Source organism: Dermacentor silvarum, chromosome 1 (assembly GCF_013339745.2).
Source record: "Dermacentor silvarum isolate Dsil-2018 chromosome 1, BIME_Dsil_1.4, whole genome shotgun sequence".
In the NCBI taxonomy this organism is placed as follows: domain Eukaryota; kingdom Metazoa; phylum Arthropoda; class Arachnida; order Ixodida; family Ixodidae; genus Dermacentor; species Dermacentor silvarum.
The window spans coordinates 26,493,722-26,513,627 of NC_051154.1; the positions used below are offsets into that span (position 1 = coordinate 26,493,722).

The window sequence follows — 19,906 nt, forward strand, 5'->3', positions numbered from 1 at the left end:
TAGCAGTGTGTAAACTTCGGGCACAAATTGCCTACTTCCAGAACAATGCTGAATTGAGACACCTTGCATTCAAATCGGAATGTGCCATGGGTATTAAAACACAGTCATGTGAATAGGCACATAAATGGCATTTAATGCCAGTTTTCAGCAGGACCATGAAGTAACGGGAGGCACAAATCTAGTAATCTTACACCTCTACTCCAGTTCAATTTGCATTCACAAATGAGGACACGTGTGAGCTGAATGAAGCAAGGACAAACTAAGCACTGGAAAGCAAAAGTGCTGGTGTGGCACATGCAATGGCATGCATTACAAAAATGCCGAATACCGAAGCAGCACAGCACCGAGGAGAAGAAAGCAATAAGAAGGCAACAGAGCCAAAGCACTTTCCAAAGCGTGCATTTTTCTTTGCCCAAGAAGCAGGTTTCAATGCACAAAGAGTAAGTCAGCCACCAGAATCTCAAGGCAACCGCTTACACTGCAAGGCCTCTGAAGCAGTCGTCACAACAGGCAGGCTGGGTGATACCAGAGGGCATGTACTGGAGCTAGTGGTGCCGTGACCACTGGAATCAATGGCACTGCAGCCACGAGCAGCAGCAGCAGCAGCAGCAGCAGGACCATGCGACGTGGGACACTGTAGAAACAAAGAATTAATTTCCGAGTGTTCAAGATCCCATTAAAATTAAAATCTGGAGCTTTACGTTCCAAAATTCTGAATTTTGACCACCTGGGGTTCTTGAAAGTGCCCCCAATGTACGGTACACATCGAAGGCATTTCGCCTCCATCGAAATGCGGCCGCCGTGGCCAGGATTCAATCCCGTGACCTCGTGCTCAGCAGCCCAACACCATAGCCACTGAGCAACCACGGCGGGTGCTCTGTACAGAAAGGACAAAGGGGCTGACAAAGGGTGGGGCACATCGCGTGAAGGAGCGTGAGGTGAGCATAGGTGTTGGTCTGGAGTTGCCTCCAAGTCGTGGCTTCAGCTCCGGTGAAGGATGGGTGCGGTGGCGGCATCGTTCTTCTCGAAAGGCGGTAGTGCTGAAGTATATCGTAGTAAGTGTGCAGTGTTTCTGGACTTGGGTCTTCTGGCGTCTCTTGCAGTGCCCGGTTGCAGTGACCTCGGGCTATCGTGTGTGCACGATGGTTTCCGCTGATGGCTTCGTGTCCCAGTGTCCAGATTATCGCATGCTATTTTATGTAGATGGCCATTCGCGTAGGCTCGACATCCTGACTGACAGTCTAAGAATATATAGTTCTTCATTTTGTCTCGATGCCGAGATGGCAAGGGCAATGGCGGCCTCCTCTGCTGCGGCGACGTTCTGCGTACTATCGGAGGCGGATACCAGTTTCTGCTGTCGGTGTCCAGCCACGCTGATTACCATGCCCTCTCCATTCGGGTACATGGCTGCATCTGTCCAGCGAGCAGTGGAGAGAGTGCCGTATCTCCTTCATAGTGTTTTCGCTCGAGCTTTTCTCCTGCCCAAATGATATTCCGGGTGCATGATACGCGGAACAGGGGCCACCATGATTTGCTCATGTAGGAACTTGAGGAGTACTTGTTGATTGTTGGTTGTCGCCACGGGGTATTGCAACCTTCGAAGAGTTGCTCTGCCTGTTCTAGTGAGGTTGAGGTGTGTGATTTTCGCATGTCAGTGTTTCAATTAGTTCTTCTAAGGTGTTGTGGATGTCCAGGGATAGAAGTTTCGTTGTTCCGGTGCCTGGAGGAAGGCCGAAGGCTTGTTTGTACGCTTTCCGCAGTAACACATTTAGTTGCGCTTTTTCTGTAGATGTTAGGTTCAGATAAGGTGACGCGTACGTGACTCTACTAATGATAAGGGCCTGAGTTAAGCATAGTAGGTATTCTTTCTTCATGCCATGTCTGCGACTGGCAACCCTACTGATCATGTGAGCTACGCCGTAGGCAGTTTGTTTTAGTGTGTTTAAGCGTAGTAGGTATTCTTTCTTCATGCCATGTCTGCGACTGGCAACCCTACTGATCATGTGAGCTACGCCATAGGCGGTTTGTTTTAGTGCGTTTAGTGTGGTTATTGCGACCACTATCTTGCATGCAGACACCTAATATGCGGAGTGTTTGGACTCTGGGTATAGGTTTTTGGTTGATGTGTATTTATATGGCCTCTCTACCTGTGCTTTTTCTTCTGGATTTCTTTTTGAGAACGAGGAGCTCGGATTTTTCTGGGGAGCATTCCAGGCTGCACTCCTTGGCGTATTCGGTGACAGCATCTGTCGCCGCTTGCAGGGCGTCCTGATGTTCTCCCTCCGAGCCTCGAGTTGTCCAAATGGTAATGTCATCCGCATATATTGCGTAACGAAGGTGCGGAATCTTCTCTAGATGCTCTGGGAGGTTTTTCATGGCGACATTGAAAAGAAAAGGTGATAAAAGGTGACAAGACTGATCCCTGAGCAGTGCCTCTATTTGGAACCTTTTTCTCTTTTGTTCTCAGAGTATCCATGCCTACCGTTGCCGTGTGGTCCATTAAGAATGCTCGAATGTAGTTGCAGGTTCGTTTGCCGCAATTTAGTTGCGATAAGTTTTTTAGGATGGCCTCATGAGCTACAATATCAAATGCGCCTTTAAGGTCCAGTGCGAGTATGCATTTTGCATGTGTGGTGACATGGTCCAGTAGTTCTTCCTTCAACTGGAGTAGTACGTCTTGAGTCAACAAATGTGCCCTGAAGCCGTACATTGTGTCAGGAAAGAAACCCGTGTCATCCACGTGAAGCTTCAGGCGACTGAGCACAGTGTTTTCGAAAAGTTTTCAGTATGAGTACTATGTGCGCGTGCTTCCATTCATTTGGTAGTGTTCCCCCTTCCCAACGGGTATTAAAGAAAGTCATTAGGGCTTCTATGGAATCGTCCAGGTCTCTCAGGATTTTGTTTGTGAGCCCATCTTGTCCGGGTGTTGTGTTTCGATTTAGGGAGTGAAGCGCTGTCCAGACTTCCATCATTTAAAATGGGCGATCTAGGTCTCCATTTGGCCTCCTACTATAGTTTGGTATAGATGTTTGTTTCCGTGTGTGATCACCGATGTATTTTGCCTCTAGCTCCCGCAGAATCTCTTCATCCGACCCTGGTTGGTTGTGAAGTATGCGTCTGATTGTGTGCGAGGTGTATTGCTTGCTTTTGGTTGGGTCCAGTGCGTGTTTTAGGATTGCCCACATTTTCGACGAGCTGAGCCTTCCGCTCAGGCTGGCACACATGTGTTGCACATTTTGGCACACCAAGACAGTAGCATATTCTTCCGCCTGTTGTGTAAGAGCTGCTATGCGCAATTTTATTTTTATATTATGTTTTTGTTTGTGCCATCTTTTCAAGAGGCCTCCTCTATGAGCGTCCTACATATGCACGAGATGTGGGTCTACCACCGGATTTTCCGTGGTGAGTTGCATCCGCTTCGAGTGTTGCCTGATCGACTCTTTGAGCTCACTCGTCCATTGCTGCAGCAATGTGATATCCTGCTTTTCTTTATTTTGTTGAACTCTCGCTTTACGAAATGCCGACCAATCCGTAAATAGGATCTGACTGATGCGTTCGCGTGTATGCTTGAGCAAAATGGTAACTTCCAGGATGTGGTGCTCGCTACCCCATCGTTCCTTCCATATTTCTCCATGTGGCCTTAACGTGGTTCTTGATCATGGTAAGGTCCGGACACGTATCCCTTGATACACTATACCCCACTAGTTGGAAAGTCTGGGTCTGTGAGGAGTTAGAGTGCGTGTTTTTGAATGACTCAGTGGATGGTGTTTCCTTTCTTTGAAGTGAGGTTGTAACCCCAAGTCGGATACATTGCGTTTAAGTCGCCTAGCACAAGTATCTTGTTGTTTTTGGCCTCATTGAGCGCCGATCTGAGGAGGTAATCAAAATTTTCACCACACTTTTTGGGTGGGCGATACATGTTTAGGACGAAGACGCTGCGTGCCTTCCTGTCTGCCGAGAGTATTTCTATGTATACGTGGTCAATCTCACTACCATCCAGTGTGCAGTATAATTGCCGTCAGCCTTAGAGAGACAAGCACTGCTACCCCTGTATCTGTCTTCGCCATATACGTTTCATATCCGGACATGGTGGGCCTCGTGCCTGTTTCCTGTAATGCGATAACCTGCGGGGGGGGGGGGGGGGGGGGGGAGTTGTTGCGGTTTTTATGTATTGTTGTAGTGTGGCTTTTTTCTTGAAAAGTTCCTGCAATTCCACTGCCATGCATGGAGCTCTTGTGCGTGATTACAGTGGAATCTCGATGATACGAATCTCAAGGAGTCACGAAAAAAATACGTATTAGCCGAAATTCGTATCATCGAAACAATATTAAAACTAGCTAAATTAAAGAGTCAAGAGGTGAACTCACTCAAGCACACGTACGTAAAAAGCATTTACAGTATAGACCACTTATAACCTAACCGTGTATAGTGCGGAACTGGGTACAACGCGGCCTTTTCCGACTCCCGTTTACCCTCCCATAGAACTCAATGTATACGCATACCGCTTACAGTGCAGCCGCGTGAGACGAAATTGCGGCTTCTGCGGGAAAATCTCGCCGACAAGGGCGGTAGCGAGCACGAGATGCACCCACCGATGGAAGAGGAGATCAACGAGGGCGATGTGGAGGAGGAGCATGAGACGTGGAGCACGAGTCCAAGGGCGATAAAGTCGTCACCGCGCGCCGTATGTGCGAGTGAAAGCGCGCGGGTGACGTGCGCCTTCACGGACAACGAACGCACAGCGGAGAGCAAACGCGACCTCCGTTGCGCGAAAGGCCGTGGGGGTATGGGAGGGAGGGAGGGGGGGCGATGCTGTGCTGCGGCGCCAAATGTGTATCTTGCAACCGAGCGCAAGGGTAGCTGGCGACGCAATCTCCCCACGCGAAAGGAGCAAAGCGCGAAGGTAGTGTGGGAAGGAGGGAGTGGGGGGGGGGGGGGGGGGGGGGGGGGCGGCTCCTACTCTGCCAACAAATGCGTTCTTGTACTTTGCGCCTGTGCCGGCTGTCGGTGTTATCGCGCGCACCGTATCTTGAAAGCGATCTCCACGCGGCTCTGACCTTTGTACGCGCTGTGCTTACCCTGCTCAGTTTCCGTAGAAGCAATAGACCGCACGAACCTTCGCTTGCTGCGGCGGCCGCGCGCGTGGGGAAGCGCGGCCGCCGCGGCGAGCGAAGAGACAAAAAGAAAAGCACAAAAGCAACAAAAGCGTCACCGCTTCAAACTCTTCGCGCCCAGTCGCGGCTTCCGCGCTGTACGGCGCCGCGTCCGCGCCTCCGCACTAAAAGAGAAAGGAAAAACGCGCGTGACTGCGCACTGTTCTCTTTCGCGCCCGTCGGTGGGGCGGCGTTTATTCGTATCAACCGACGCGGGTCGAAAATGGATTCGTAGCAACCATTCTCTAGCACGTTGAAAAGTAATGGGGCTGGGCCGGGACCTCAGAAAAATTCGTATCATCCGGAAATTCGTATTAGCCGTGATCGTATCATCGAGATTCCACTGTATTGCACTTACTCGCCATCGTGGGGTAATGGTGTGTTCTCCATGGACCTATCCAGATCCTAGACGCTTGAGTTCGCTTTCAGCTTCTTTCTTTTCTTTCCTTTAACAGGAAGATTGTCCGCTAGCTGCTTGCGGAACACGAGAAGCTGTTCTTGAAGTTTTTCGTAGAGGAAAAGTTCAAGCTGCTGCATCTAACACTGTTCCTGCAGCTGCAGCTGTTGTAGCTTTTGCGACAGGGAAGTTTCCATCTGGTGAAACATTTTGACAGACGACAGAGTGGTATTGGGGAGGGAGTTAGATTCAGATGACAGAGAAGCGAGATGCCCCTTGCAGGTGGTCGCTACCACCTACCTGACTTTCCGGCAGCGAAGCTTTTAGTTTGGCTATTTCTTCCTTTGTGGCTTTTATCTCATCTTTGGCCTCTTTCATTTCTTTATAGTGCCTTTCTTTAATTTTTTTTTTATTTTTGTAATGTAAATTTCCCTAGTCTCTTAACTCCCTTGCGTGCGTCTCTCTCTTCTTTGAGTTGTTTACGGAGTCCGTCTATGAAAGTGGGGATTATGTTTTTGTCTGCAGAGGTGGGACCACAAGCAGTGAGAGACGGAAAAAAATGTTGTGACCAGCTCACTTGCAAGTTTGTCGATTTCTGCTGCGCTAGCGCTGCTATATGCCTCGCACGGGACGTCGACCTCAGTCGGGATCTTGACCGGGATCTCTAACATATTCCCGCCAAAGAGAAGTTCTTCATACCTTAGATTACGTGGCTTTAAACACTACGTGTGAATAAAACCACCAGCCACCCCGACTTGCCCTTAGCCCAGTATGCGCCACAGATGACCTCCCAACATATAGTGTGCAGGCCACGTATTCCCTCAGCCATGCGGACAGCCATGCGCAGCCATGGCCAGGCAAGAGGGGATCTGCGCACTTCTCTCATTATCACCATCATCAGCCTATATTCATGTCCACTGCAGGACGAAGGCCTCTTCCTGTGATCTCCAATTACCCCTGTCTTGCGCTAACTGATTCCAACTTGCAACTGCAAATTTCCTAACTTCATCATCCCACCTAGTTTTCTGCCACCCTCGACTGCGCTTCCCTTCTCTTGGTATTCATTCTGTAACTCTAATGGTCCACCGGTTATCCATCTTACACAATACATAGCGTGCCCAGCTCCATTTTTTTCTCTTAATGTCAATTACAATATCGGCTATTCCCGTTAGCTCTCTGATCCACACCGCTCTCTTCCCGTCTCTTAACGTCAGGCCTAACATTTTTTGTTCCATCACTCTTTGTGCAGTCCTTAATTAAAGATGGAGGAGATATCATACTTGAAAAGCTTGCGGCCCTTTATACGCAATGCCTCTCGACTTCAAGTGTACCAGAAAGCTGGAAGAACGCCAACATTATACTCATGCATAAGATGGGAGACGTTATAGAATTGAAGAATTATAGACCCATTAGCTTGCTTTCAGTATTGTATAAAATATTCACCAAGATAATTTCCAATAGAATCAGGGCAACACTTCAGCCAACCAAGAGAACAGGCTGGCTTCAGGAAGGGATATTCTACGATGGATCACATCCATGTCATCAATCAGGTAATAGAGAAATCTGCGGAGTACAATCAACCGTTCTCTATGGCTTTCATAGATTATGAAAAAGCATTTGATTCAGTAGAGATTCCAGCAGTCATAGAGGCATTGTGTAATCAAGGAGTACAGGAGGAATACGTGAATATCTTGGCAAATATCTACAAGGATTGCACAGCAACTTTGGTTCTCTACAAGAAAATTTGAAAGTTACCTATCAAGAAAGGGGTTCAAACATTAGAAAAATGTTTGAAAATTGGTATGTACAGAAATACATTTATAAACTCAACAGTTGTGACTTTTTACCTTATAAATTGTGATAACAGATGCAACAACACTGTTCCCATACCCTCCTACCACCTGCATTGACAGCGCTCCTCTTGGCACGGTTTCTCATTTGTAGCATGGATGGAGCTGGTGTGAATTGGTGCAATTGATGCAGCCCTTCCCATCACCGGCCAACACAAACAGGTTTATTTCACAAGGAACTGTAATTTGTTACTGTAAAAGACTCTTAATATTAAATTGGTAATCAGTTTTCCTCCCAAATAGGTACACATATGTGTCGGTACCATTAAAACATCTCGCCTTAAAAGTGACGCTAAATAGCAACACTAAATCCAATTACACTGGTAAAGTATTCTTTTAAAATCCACTTTTCATTCATCTGGCAGAAGGTTTGTACATGCAAGTAGATGCTGTCAAAATACATAACATCACAGTGGACTCCACAACATCAGCTAGGGGATTTTATGGCAGTTTAATTCTTGTGCGTTTTATGGATTAGAAAGCCTCCTTTTGTGGTAAGACTGGTCTTGCTAATGAAGAAATGTAATTTACTGATACAATTTAAGTTAATCTTCTTTAGAGCCCCTTTGAAGAAGCCAAGAAGTTTTGATCACATATGTTAACTGTTCAACAGTCAGTGTGAAATGTGAGCATCAGACACCAAGCATTTTCACTTTCCATGCACTTTGTAACGAGTACTGTGCAGTTCAAGCATTTATTAAATACTGAACAATGTAGTCACTCTAGGATTATTCTTTTTCTGGTAATGAAAACAAGTTTCCGATGATGCAAGCATCAGCCACAAAATTGTACAAGATGCTAACTAAAACAAAAAAAGCACGCAAACATGTACACATGCACCCATACCTTCCCGGGAGTACGAATGCCTCGTCCACGACCTCGAGCTCTTGGATGACTAGCAGCAGGAGACCTACATGGCGCATGATTCTTTCCCTGGGCAGCAGCTGTTCAAGTATGTGGTGTGTAAACCAAAGGCAGAATTAATTCACCTTGCTCTACAAAACCATAAAATTAGTAACATGGGACAGCCCAATAGTATGTCGGGGCTGCCAACTATGTAGCCAGAGGGGGGGGGGGGGGGTTCTGTTGAGCCCCAAACCCTCCACACCACCCCCCCCCCCCTTGCGACGAACAAGAAGGAAGGAAGGAAGGAAAGAAAGCAACAAAGAAGGAAATCACGTGTGGCTCGTACCCGCATTGGGTATGTGGGTATAAGCCGCCGAGAGCAGGAGTGGGAGAGAACTCGTCGGCGTCGCGCCAGTGCCTCGGCAGATCAGGCCCGCGAGGCGGAGCACAAGCGGCAATGTCGGGCCGATCCGGCGGCTCGTGCAGCCGAGCTAGGCAAAGACGTAACCAATAATTAAGAAAGACTTTAATGATTATTATTATTATTATTATTGAAGTTTATTGGTGCAAGGGCCAGATGTGGTCAAAGAGCGCCAAGGCTATGGTAATAGGCTGCCATTGGTGGATGAATAATGAATATCAAGACGTGGATGAAACATGGCTGTAAAGAGGCCTAAAAAGATTTGTTGAAAAGTCCGCAAATATATACGCATTAAAACCAGACGATGATACATGACATGTTATGAAGAAACAATGTATTAAGAACAAGTGATATACTAAAATACTAAATAGTACTAGTACCTTACCAGGGCCCTTAAGCACAGAAGCCTGGAGGCATGTGCCATACAGGTCGCAACTATCGTAGCAGCAGCCTCTGGTGAGAGGACGCACTACGAATCACGTGGGCTTATAACGCGCAATAAGTCGACATCATGTAAAAAATGTAAAACTGATTTATGGTAAAAATTGGTTCTGCTCCAAGAAACAATACTGGATGAAGAGGAATGAGGCATCAGTTTGTTATAGGAAAGTGCTTATTTCGTTCAGCCTTTACTTCCCCGACACTCCACCAAGATGTGGAGAACGGTCAGCCTCTTACCACACCTACCACAGAGGGGAGGTTCACCACCAGTCAGCAGGTAAGAATGAGTGCCGTATGCGTGTCCTATTCTCAGTCGACAGAGCACGACATCAGTTTGTTGTGCATTTGTTACCGAAGACCAATTTCGTAGGTGCGGCTTGATTAAATGAAGTTTACTGGAGGTTTCACAGTCCCAGATGGATCGCCAAAAGTTTCTCAGCTTATTGCGCAAGAAAGGCTTCAAGTCCGTGGGAGGGATAGCTACGGTAGAGTTGCAGGCTCTCGATGTTATGGATGTAGCAAGTTCGTCAGCAAGCGTATTGCCCGCTAGGCCTCTGTGCCCTGGCACCCAACATATAATGATATAGTATTGGTTAGCGGCTTACACAGTACATAGAGATGAGTAGATGTCGTTGATTACTGGATTTTTATGGTTCCATGGAGATATTAAAGCTCTTACTACGCTTAGAGAGTCTGTAAATATGACAGCTTTTTGTAGTTTTAATGCCTTTATGTGTTTTACAGCCGACAGTAATGCATAAGCCTCTGCCGTAAAGATGCTCATGCCTGCGTGCTGAACATTGCATTCCAAGAAGGATGGCCTGACTGCTGCGTAGGATACGCCACTAGGTGACTTTGATGCATCAGTATAAAATTCTTGACAGCAGTACTTCGACTGGAGTTCCAGAAAGTGCATACGGACATGCATCTCTGGAGCATGCTTTGCAACTTTTACAAATGACGTGTCGCATTCTATCAGCTGCCACAGCCACAGTGGCAACCACCTTGTTGGAGCCATCAGTGGATGCACATATAGTGGGACATTCATTTCCTCGCTCAGCTCCCTCACGTGTAGCGAGAAAGGCTTTCTCATTGAAGGTTGGTTTTGAAATAGTGTGGCAGACCTCAAACCTTTAATGGTTTTATAACACAGGTGATCGGGATTAGAGTACACTTTGAGGAAATATGTGAAGTTTATGTATGTTCTTTGCAGGTGGAGTGACCACTCATTGGATTCTACATATTAACTCTGTATAGAACTTGTGTGACCAGGCAAATGCCTAAATAGTGAACGGGATCCGAAATTTTCAATGCACTTGGAGCAGCAGAGCGATACACCACGGACCCATAGTCCAGACGTGACCGTATGAGGCTCCTGTCAGGTTCATTAAGCAGCCCCTGTCACTGCCCCATGTTGTGTGCGCAAGAATTTTAAGGATGTTCATTGTTTTCAAGCATTTGGCTTTGAGATACCTAATATGTGGAATGAATGTAAGTTTAAAGTCAAGTAAGACACCAAGAAATTTGTGCTGTGTCTTCAAAGGTAAGCACTGACCATAGAGCTAAATACTAGGCACTCGGACAAGGCCCTTCTTCCTAGTAAAGAGGACGCAGGAGCTTTTCCGTAGATTCAGCTTGATGCTGTTCCGATTTGCCCATGCTGAGACTTTGTTCAACCCAAACTGAATGTATCACTCACAGACTGCAATATTACACGATTTAAATCTAATCTGCACATCATCGATACTTCGTGGGATAAACGAACATAAAGAGTTTTAACAATAAAAACGGTACAGCTAAGTGCATCACCCTGCGGTACCCCAGTTTCCTGTGTAAATGACCTAGACAGAACATTACTAATTTTAACGAACTCGGAAAGTAGGAAAGTAGGGTGTGAGAGATAACTTGCAATTATGCTAAGCATGTTACCATGGATGCCCATTCCTGATAGGTCTCTGATAATGCCATAGCACCATGTGGTGTCATAGGACTTTTCCATATCGAGAAAAACTGTCAAGAAGTATTGTTTATGGGCAAATGAATTGCGGATGTTTGCTTCAATGCGCACAAGATGGTGGGTTGTGGACTGGCCTTCTCGAAAACCACATTGGTAGGGATCAAGCATGTTGTTTGATTCTAGGAAATGCAAAAGACGGCGATTTATCATTTTTTTCGAAAAGCTTACATAGGCAGCCTGTAAGTTCTATAGGACAGTAGCTTGTTACCAAGGGTGGGTCTTTACCCTGTTTCAAAATGGTTACGATAGCTTCCTTCCATGTCGCTGGAAGTTGTCCAGCTGCCCAAATGTGATTAAGAAGTGCGGGCAATGTTATCTGTGTGTCCATGTGCATGTTCTTGATCATGTCATACATGATCCTGTCTGCTCCCGGCGCAGAGCTTTTGCAGACGTTCAATGCTGCTCTAAGCTCAGCAATGTTGAATGGACGGTAGTATAGACTGTTTCCTCTGCATTTGCGGTCCAGTGTTTTGCATTCTTCTATTTCTTTGTGTTTAAGGAATGTATGTGTATAGTGCGCGGAACTAGATACATACTGAAAATGTGTTCCAAGAGCGTCTGCCTGATCTTCCAACCCGTTTCCTTGATTATTTAGCAAAGGCAGAGGATGCGGTTCCTGCCCCTTTAGCCTTCTGAGCGCATTCCACACTTTTGTTTCTTGGGTACACAAACTTATTGCCATCAGAAACCTCTGCCAGCTTGCTCTCCTAGCCTGCCGTCGAGTGCGCCTTCCCTCTGATTTAGACTGCTTGAATTGAACAAGCTTTTCTGCAGTTGAGCATCGACGCAGAATGCCCCATACTTTGTTTTGCTTCTTCCGAGCTTGTCGGCAGCCATCATTCCACCAAGGAACTCGTCTTTCGCGTGAACAACCTTTTGTTTGAGCGATGAATTTTTCTGCAGCGTCAATAATAAAAGCGGTAAAATATGCTACAGCATGATCTATACTAAAATTACTTATAAAAACTCGTGATAAGTACGTGGATTCCTTAAAACACTTCCAGTCAGGACGTGTTTTTGGGCTAGTTGGTTCTTCATCATCAAGTAATAGCCAGCGCCAGAATATACACGGGACCAAACGACGAGTAACGAGACAGACGCAGGGCGCACTATGTCTGTCTCGTTACTCGTCGTTTGGTCCCGTGTATATTCTGGCGCTGTCTATTACTTGATGACTTCCAGTCAGCTGAGGCTAGTTTCCAGCGAGGGTCATGCAGAGGGGAGTCATGTTGTGTTACTAAGTTTAGAGTAACTGGGAAGTGGTAACTTCCAAATGGATTTTTGAATGCATGCCACTCTAAATCGGGGAAAAGAAAGGCAGAGCCAATCGACAGGTCTATTGATGAGTATGAATTATGATAAAGATTGTAATATGTTGGTTCCTTCTTATTGAAGAGGCATGCACCAGAGTTCACAAGAAAGTTTTCTATAGGTTGACCTCTCGGGTCACATCGCAAGTCTCCCCACAACGTGTTGTGAGCATTAAAATCACCCACAAGTATGTAGGGTTCCGGAAGCTGATCGAGATTATTGAGCTTATAAAAATTGTTTTTCCCAAGATGATTGTTTGGGGGTATGTATATAGAAGGTACAATGACCAATTTAATAAAAAGAATTGCCCAAATTGACACTGCCTCAAGGGCCGTCTGAAGGGCCACATGTTGACAAGCTACAACTAGTGCTACCACCACCGGACAACGCCCGGACGACACGAAAGCGTCGTCTCAGTCTTTGTGAAAAATGGCGTATTGCCGGAGAAAGTTGGATTGTGTAGATTTAAGGTGTGTCTCTTGAACACACAGCACCTTAGGATTCAACATGTATAGGATTTCTTTAACGTCATTGAAGTTGTGGAGGAGTCCTCTGACGTTCCACTATATTATTTGTGTAGTCACGGTGAAAGTGTTTTTTGTGCTGGGTGTTTAAAAGAGACGAGTTAGCTCACAGAGCCCTTGTTGGGCCCAGTGATGTGCGATTTTTCTTTTTTTGAAGCGATCGCGAGAATCTTGCCGCTCCTTAGGCACTAGCAGCGCCGTCTGGCTGGTTATGTCCATTGGCTCTTGCGAGGCGCTGGACACGCGCTCGCAAGAGTGCAGTGTTTGACGTGAAGGCCTCGTCTCCAGAGACAAGACTCTCAAGGGAACAGCCCGGAGGTCGATGGCCCCTTCTTCTGGGGCGGCGGAGCAGCACTAGTCGCAGCCACCGAGGGGGCGTATTGACGTCACCGCCGGCTCACAGCGTGTGGGCCGGACAGCCGCCAGACGTCGTTGTGGCGCTGCCCCCTGACACACCACTTCGGCAAAACTGACTTTAGGCAGGTACGACACCCCCGCCTGCGAGCCTCCTTGAACATCATATTTTCCTTTACTTTGATTGTAACTATTTCTTTTTCTTTCTTGCAAGACAGGCATGACTGCGAGTATGCAGCATGCTCGCCATCACAGTTCACACAGTGTGGAGCGTTTTCGCATGTTTCAGAGGCATGGTCACCGGAACTACATTTAACACATCTGTCGGCCTCGGAAATTCTGGGAACTGTGGCCGAAACACTGGCATTTGAAGCAACGAAGATTTGGAACACAGGGTCTGACCTGTAGCTTTACATAGACTGCATCGATTGTCTCGGGCAGGTTGCTAGAGCCAAAAGTAAATACTAGATGCTTGGTTTTAATCTCCGAATTATGCTAAGACAGGACGTCTTAGCATAATTCGTTTAACAGTGATCCCGTTTTGCTCGCTCCAGCCTTCCAACAGTTCAACTTCTGTCAGCTCCATCAGGTCATCATCGAAGACAACACCACGGCTGGTGTTCATAGTTCGGTGCAGAGATATTGTCACTGGAATTTCCTCAAATGACACTAAGTTAGGAAGCATTTCATGCTGTTTCGCATCGTGGAGTTCCAAAAAGGAGGTCACCGCTAGCCATTTTCGATGCTTTGTAGCCTGCTCCGAGAGCTTCAGTCACTTTTCGAAACGAGGAAAGGTCAAATCATTCTCACCATCTTTTCGGGTTTATCAGAATGGATAACATGGAATCAGGGGAAGTTTTGCAATCTGTTGCCAAGAAATTGAAAAACATCTTCGGTGTGCCCTCGTTTCTGAAGGCGATCAGGGAGTCGGGAGAACAATGAAAAAGCCATATAAGTTACTATAATTTCGGTAGCTATGCCAGCCGCCCACCACCGAGCCTAACAAGGAGATGCTACGACACCCGAAGGCAACGAAGACGCCAACTGTACATAGCTACTAGTATAACCTAATATAACAGACCCAAGGTTGGATGAACTACACCAGGTTAACCCTTGCTGCCTGGAAGGTTGGAAGTAAAACGAAGTGAAGACACGAGAGATGGAAAGTGAGAGAAAGACAGAGGTTGGAGGGAGAGTGAGACAGGAAAAGGCAACTGCCGATTTCCCTTGGGTGGGTCAGTCCGGAGGTGCCATCTACGTGAAGCCGAGGCCAAAGGGGCGTGTTGCCTCCGCCGAGGGGCCATAAAGGTCCAAACAACCGGCATCGGCTCAACCCCCCAGGATCCGCTTTTCCCGGACACTGCTAAGCCACACACGGTTAAGCGCGGGAGGGTCCACCCCTCATGTGCTTGGATAAGTGGTGCCGCAACACACCAAACGCCTGCCGACGCAGACGCCCCTGTGGGAAAGACTTTATTGAACCGTCGGGATTAACCCAGTGATAAACACCGGGGCCACACATTTCAGCTTCGCTGGTTTACCATCCGTACAGGGTGCATGGGCGGTGTAATAGTTTTTTTTCTTTCCCTTGTCCCCGACTTTCATTATTTAATAAACTTGAGAGCTTAGTGCCAGGCTAGCTTGTACACGTTGGTAAGAATGAAAACAGCGCAAAAAAAAAACAGACAAGAAAGAAAGACATAATGCTGACTTGCGCACGGAAAATATAGTAAAGACGGGAGTACAGGGCCGGGGAAGTTAAGAAACAGCCACAACAAACAGGTTGTAGGGGAGGAAGGTGAATGGCTGTGACATCCATGCAGTGGCGCCGCCATGAAAAGGTAGACAGCAATATAGGAATGTTAGGGACCGCCAGGCCATTCAACAACCACGTGAATGTTGAAGAGCGACAGTGACTGATGGAAAAGTTTTGAGGGGAGTGGGGTGATGGATACCAGAAGGTGGGGGGGAAACGCGCATAAAAGATGCCAAGAATGAAGGTGGAAAAAATTAGGGACATAAGAAAAGCGTCTTGGCACTGCCTGATCCCTCGAAACAAGACGGCCGTGGCCAGTCGCAGTTAACCAAACCCAATATAACATGTGCTGCTTGCCGCCGACAGTCCATCCTAACGAAATATCTCTGCAGTCTTTAGAACAGCCGGGTGTCGGGATACAGAACACTCAAGTCTCTCGGAACTGTTAGCCCTTATTTCACTGCATACTACAGATGCTGTAATTTTGACAAGGGCGTCTAACAAAGAAAGCAGCCCTGCTTTGGACTGTCTGCCTCATCGATTCCAGAGGGTAATCAAATAACAATTTGCGTAGTGTGATGAGGACCACAAAGCCATGATCTCAAGTTCCTTCCAAACAGCTCTTCAAACAAGTCGGGCAGCAGGTCACCGAAAGTGAGTGAAACTTGCATCCTCATCCGCAAAGGTGGTCTGCCAATCTTACTTTCACCTCGGAAAATAAACAAGCCCTTCGAGATGCCAAACATGAGTTTTTTCACAGAACTTTACCAAATTTGTTGTCTACTAATCCTCGCAAGTTCTGGAGTGTCGCAAGCATGCGCAAAGTGGACAATATACAGCTGAAATCTGACAGTGGCTCTCCTGTGCCAAAACATGAGTGCAGTGACCTTCTAAACATTTTTTCTTTGTCCTTAATTCATAACATATTATCTACCGTTCCACCGTTTAATCCTCCAGTTTTACCTCAAATGGAACGTATTACTGTTGACTGGGTCGAGATACAAAATCTTATACGTCACGCAAAAGTGTCGTTATCCGCTGGTGTTGGTGGTATTAACTACAAATTTCTTAAAAGCACTGAAACATTCTTCTGTTATATTGTTCTCTATTTTCACTCAGTCATTACAGATGAACATGTTACTGGGTGACATGAAAGTGGGCAAGGCGATTCCGGTGCAGAAGTTGAGTGACAACTTTTCGCCCCTAAACTACAGACCCATATCTATAACATCAATACCTTGTAAAATTATAGGTCACGTAATTTATTGCCAACTAGTTACCTTTCTAGAGACTAACCCTTTTTTTTTTTTCTTTTTAGCATGGTTTCCGAAAACACCATTCTTGTGAAACACAATTGATAGCATTTACTGATGACTCGTTAGCAGCTTTAGACTACTCACTAGATGTAGAAAGCATTCTTTAGATTTTGCCAAAGCCTTTGACACTGCGTCCCATAGACTAATGCTCCTCAAATTTCACACTTAATATTGATGTCGATGTTATTTAAATGGATAGAGTGTTTTTTACACAATCACACACAATATGTGATAGCTAATGAACATAATTCCCATATCGTCAGGTGGAGTCAGGAGTTCCTCAGGGTTCCGTGCTCGGGCCCCTTCTTTTCCTCATTTACATCAACGATCTCCCTATTTCAGTTCTCTCTAATATAAAATTATTTGCCGACTGCATACTTTACAGGAAAATTATTAACTTGTCTGATGCCTACATATTGGAATCTGATCTCAATAACATTTCTCAGTGCGAAACTTGGCAAATGAAACAGAACACTAACATGTGTAAATCAATGAGAACAACATGGTCTGCTATCGATTGTAATACCCGTTCTTATATTATTAATGGTTCCCTTCTAACTACAGTGATTTCGTACAAGTACCTACGTTTCACATCACTAATGATCTTTCGTGGAACTTGAATGTCGAATACATTACTAACAACGGAAATCGCACGCTTGGTTTTCTTCGCCGGAACTTTCGCAAAGCCCCAGTATCCTTAAAATTGCTACTATACAAGACCCTAGTCTGATCCAAGGTAGAATATGCCTCCTCTGTCTGCGATCCCCCAACTAGATCACTAAACACGTCTCTAGAATCACTTCAAAATCGTTTTGCACGCTTCATTCTCTCTAACTATTCGCGCCATTCCAGTGTTTCCCAGATGAAAAAAACTTTCGATCATCCTGACAATTCTGCACAATGCCGCCAAGCCCAACCGTGTGTATTTCTCAAAATTTATTATTTCAATTAAAACTTGAAACTTCTGTTCACTGCGGCTCATTATGTATCATCTCGTGTTGACCATCATCTCAAAGTTGGGGTGCCAAATTGCTGTACTAAATTTTATTGCGAATCCTTTGTTCCAAAAACCAGCATTGAATGGAATCACCTGCCTACCTCCGTCGTTTCCCTCGCAGCACCTGCATCCTTCAAAACTGCAACTGCAGAAAGTTTTTAAACAAGTGTATCTGCTTATATATATATATATATATATATATATATATATATATATATATATATTCTATTTTTGTCCACACTACCACTGCTTTTTGTAATGTCTCATGGCCTTGAGGACACCTGAACAAATTTAAAAAAAAAGCACACTATCAAAGTTCTGGCGCAAAGCTTCATTCCTGTATTTTAAATGTAGAAGAATATAGCATGAGCACAGCGCAGGAAGAGCGATTGAGTAATAGGCAACTTGCAAAGTAGTGTACGCCCTCTTCCATACGTAGCCATGGCCGAACTACTTACTCGACCTGGCTGGAAAACAACACCCATCTCCGCCGTTACCAGGGCTGCAACAAGTTTCTTCTTACTCTTACCCTTACTTTTTCTGCATCAAGTAATGATTGAAACAAACACCAGGCCTTTTTCCATTCACAAAAAACACTAGATGGCAGATTTTTATAGACCATTTGCAAAAATCCAACTTTGCTGTCTTGCCTGGCTGTTTGGCGTTTGCTTACCAAGAACTCTCCTCCACAGACTGCTTGCCTCAAAGTAAGGTCCCTCAAGGGCAGAGCGCAAGCTCAAAGATTACTAAAATTTCGGCAAATATTTCTTGTCCTCATGGTTACCAACCCCACACCACAGGTAGCCGCTGAGAGGACAACCAGCTGATCAACATAGATTAAAGTGCACGAAGTTGCAAACAGAATGCTATGGACTATTTTTTTTTAAAGCATCTTTAGAAAAATAGCATAAGGACGACAGTATATTTTAGGTCGAAGTGGCTGGATGCCAGAACATTGAAAAGCTATTGTCACAAGTTAAGCAAGTGTTTTGGCAACGTAAAAACATGCATCCTCATTGATAAAGCATGCTTTTCTGGGGAGTGCTACAAGTTTGTCTTTGTGTAATGTACAACCTCTCTACATTATATATATATTGTGAGACGTTGACCGATACGATGCCTTTATTTCCGAGCAGTCGCCCGAGTCAGAGACGAAGCACCGCACGAGACAAAAGATGATGATGAGTCGTATGTACAGATGACGACGACATGCGCAAAATGCGCTCACACTAACTTCCCCCCCTTCAGGAAAGCGGTCAGCAAGACCGCAAGCTAGAAAGGGTAGGTACGGCGAATGTAGGGGTTCAGGCAAGATACGTGAACGATTTCCGTAGTGCGGCGGCGGCGGTCAGTAGCTGAGGTGACCGGAGTGACGCGGTAGTTAACGGCCGAAGTTCGTTGCAAAACGGTGTAGGGGCCGAAATATCTGTGGAGAAATTTTTCACAGAGCCCCGGTGCGCGAACAGGTGTCCACAAAAGAACTTCGTCGCCTGGGCGGAACGAAGCAACGCGACGTGTCGCATCATAGCGAATTTTCCTTTTGTCCTGAATGGTAGCGGTGTTGGCGCGGGCAAGTTCACGGCACCGGGAGATGCGAGCGGCAAATTCTTCAGGAAGAGACGCGGATGGAGCAGCAGGTGCTGAAAGGAGTGTAGTGTCCAAGACGAAAGACGGCGGACGACCGTACACAAGGAAGAAGGGACTGTAATTGGTTGTACGTTGGACGGCAGTATTATACGCAAACGTCACAAAAGGTAGGATGGTGTTCCAGTTGGTCTGATCGGGTCGAACATACATTGACATCATGTCAGACAAAGTTCGATGAAAACGCTCCGTAAGACCATTTGTTTGCGGATGGTACGATGATGTGGTCTTATGGATGGTGTCCGAGGCCTGGAGGACTTCACGTAGGACATGCGATAGGAACGTCTTGCCACGGTCACTCAGGAGGACACGAGGTGCGCCGTGGTGCAAAACGATACTGTGCACGAAATCTCGGCAACTTCGGAGGCAGTACCAGAGCGAAGAGCAGCTGTCTCAGCGTACCACGTTAGATGATCCACTGCGGTAACGATCCAGCGGTGACCAGCGGGCGTGAGTGAGAGGGGCCCGTACAAGTCTATGCCCACAATTTTGAAAGGGGTGGACGGGCATGGTAGAGGCTGCAGAGGACTGGCTGGAAGGGATGTCGAGCGTTTTCTGTGCTGGCATGACGCGCAGGATCTAACGTATTTGGCGACAGAGGTGGAAAGGGCCGGCAAGAAACAACGCGTTTTGATGCGGTCGTAGATCTTATAAAAGCCCAAGTGGCCAGCCATCGCGTCGTCGTGAAATGCTTCTAATACTTGGAGTCGAAGTGAGCGAGGTATGATTGGTACCCATCGGTTACCGGAAGGATGGTAGATTAATCGAAATAACGCTCCACCTTGAAGCTTAAAACGCGAAAGTTGTCGTCTTAAGCGACTGTTGGGGGGTCGTGCCAAGCCAGTAAGTCGGTCGATCAGCGTACGGCAGTATGGGTCA

The 19,906-nt window shown here is 46.3% G+C and overlaps 1 protein-coding gene across 3 annotated transcripts in view; it reads right to left on the reverse strand.

The window, feature by feature from the left end:
- The window catches only part of LOC119458426 (uncharacterized), an 86,199-nt gene that overhangs the window by 45,378 nt on the left and 20,915 nt on the right, over nucleotides 1–19,906 (reverse strand). For 2 of the 3 annotated variants that reach the window (XM_049665731.1, XM_037720265.2), the window contains exons 4-5: nucleotides 8,247–8,344; nucleotides 478–634 (exon numbers count right to left, since the gene is read on the reverse strand). In XM_049665731.1, the coding sequence (XP_049521688.1) occupies nucleotides 478–634; nucleotides 8,247–8,344 (255 nt within the window). The remainder of the gene's footprint in view (nucleotides 1–477; nucleotides 635–8,246; nucleotides 8,345–19,906) is intronic. The other variant, XM_049665735.1, reaches the window with a different exon arrangement.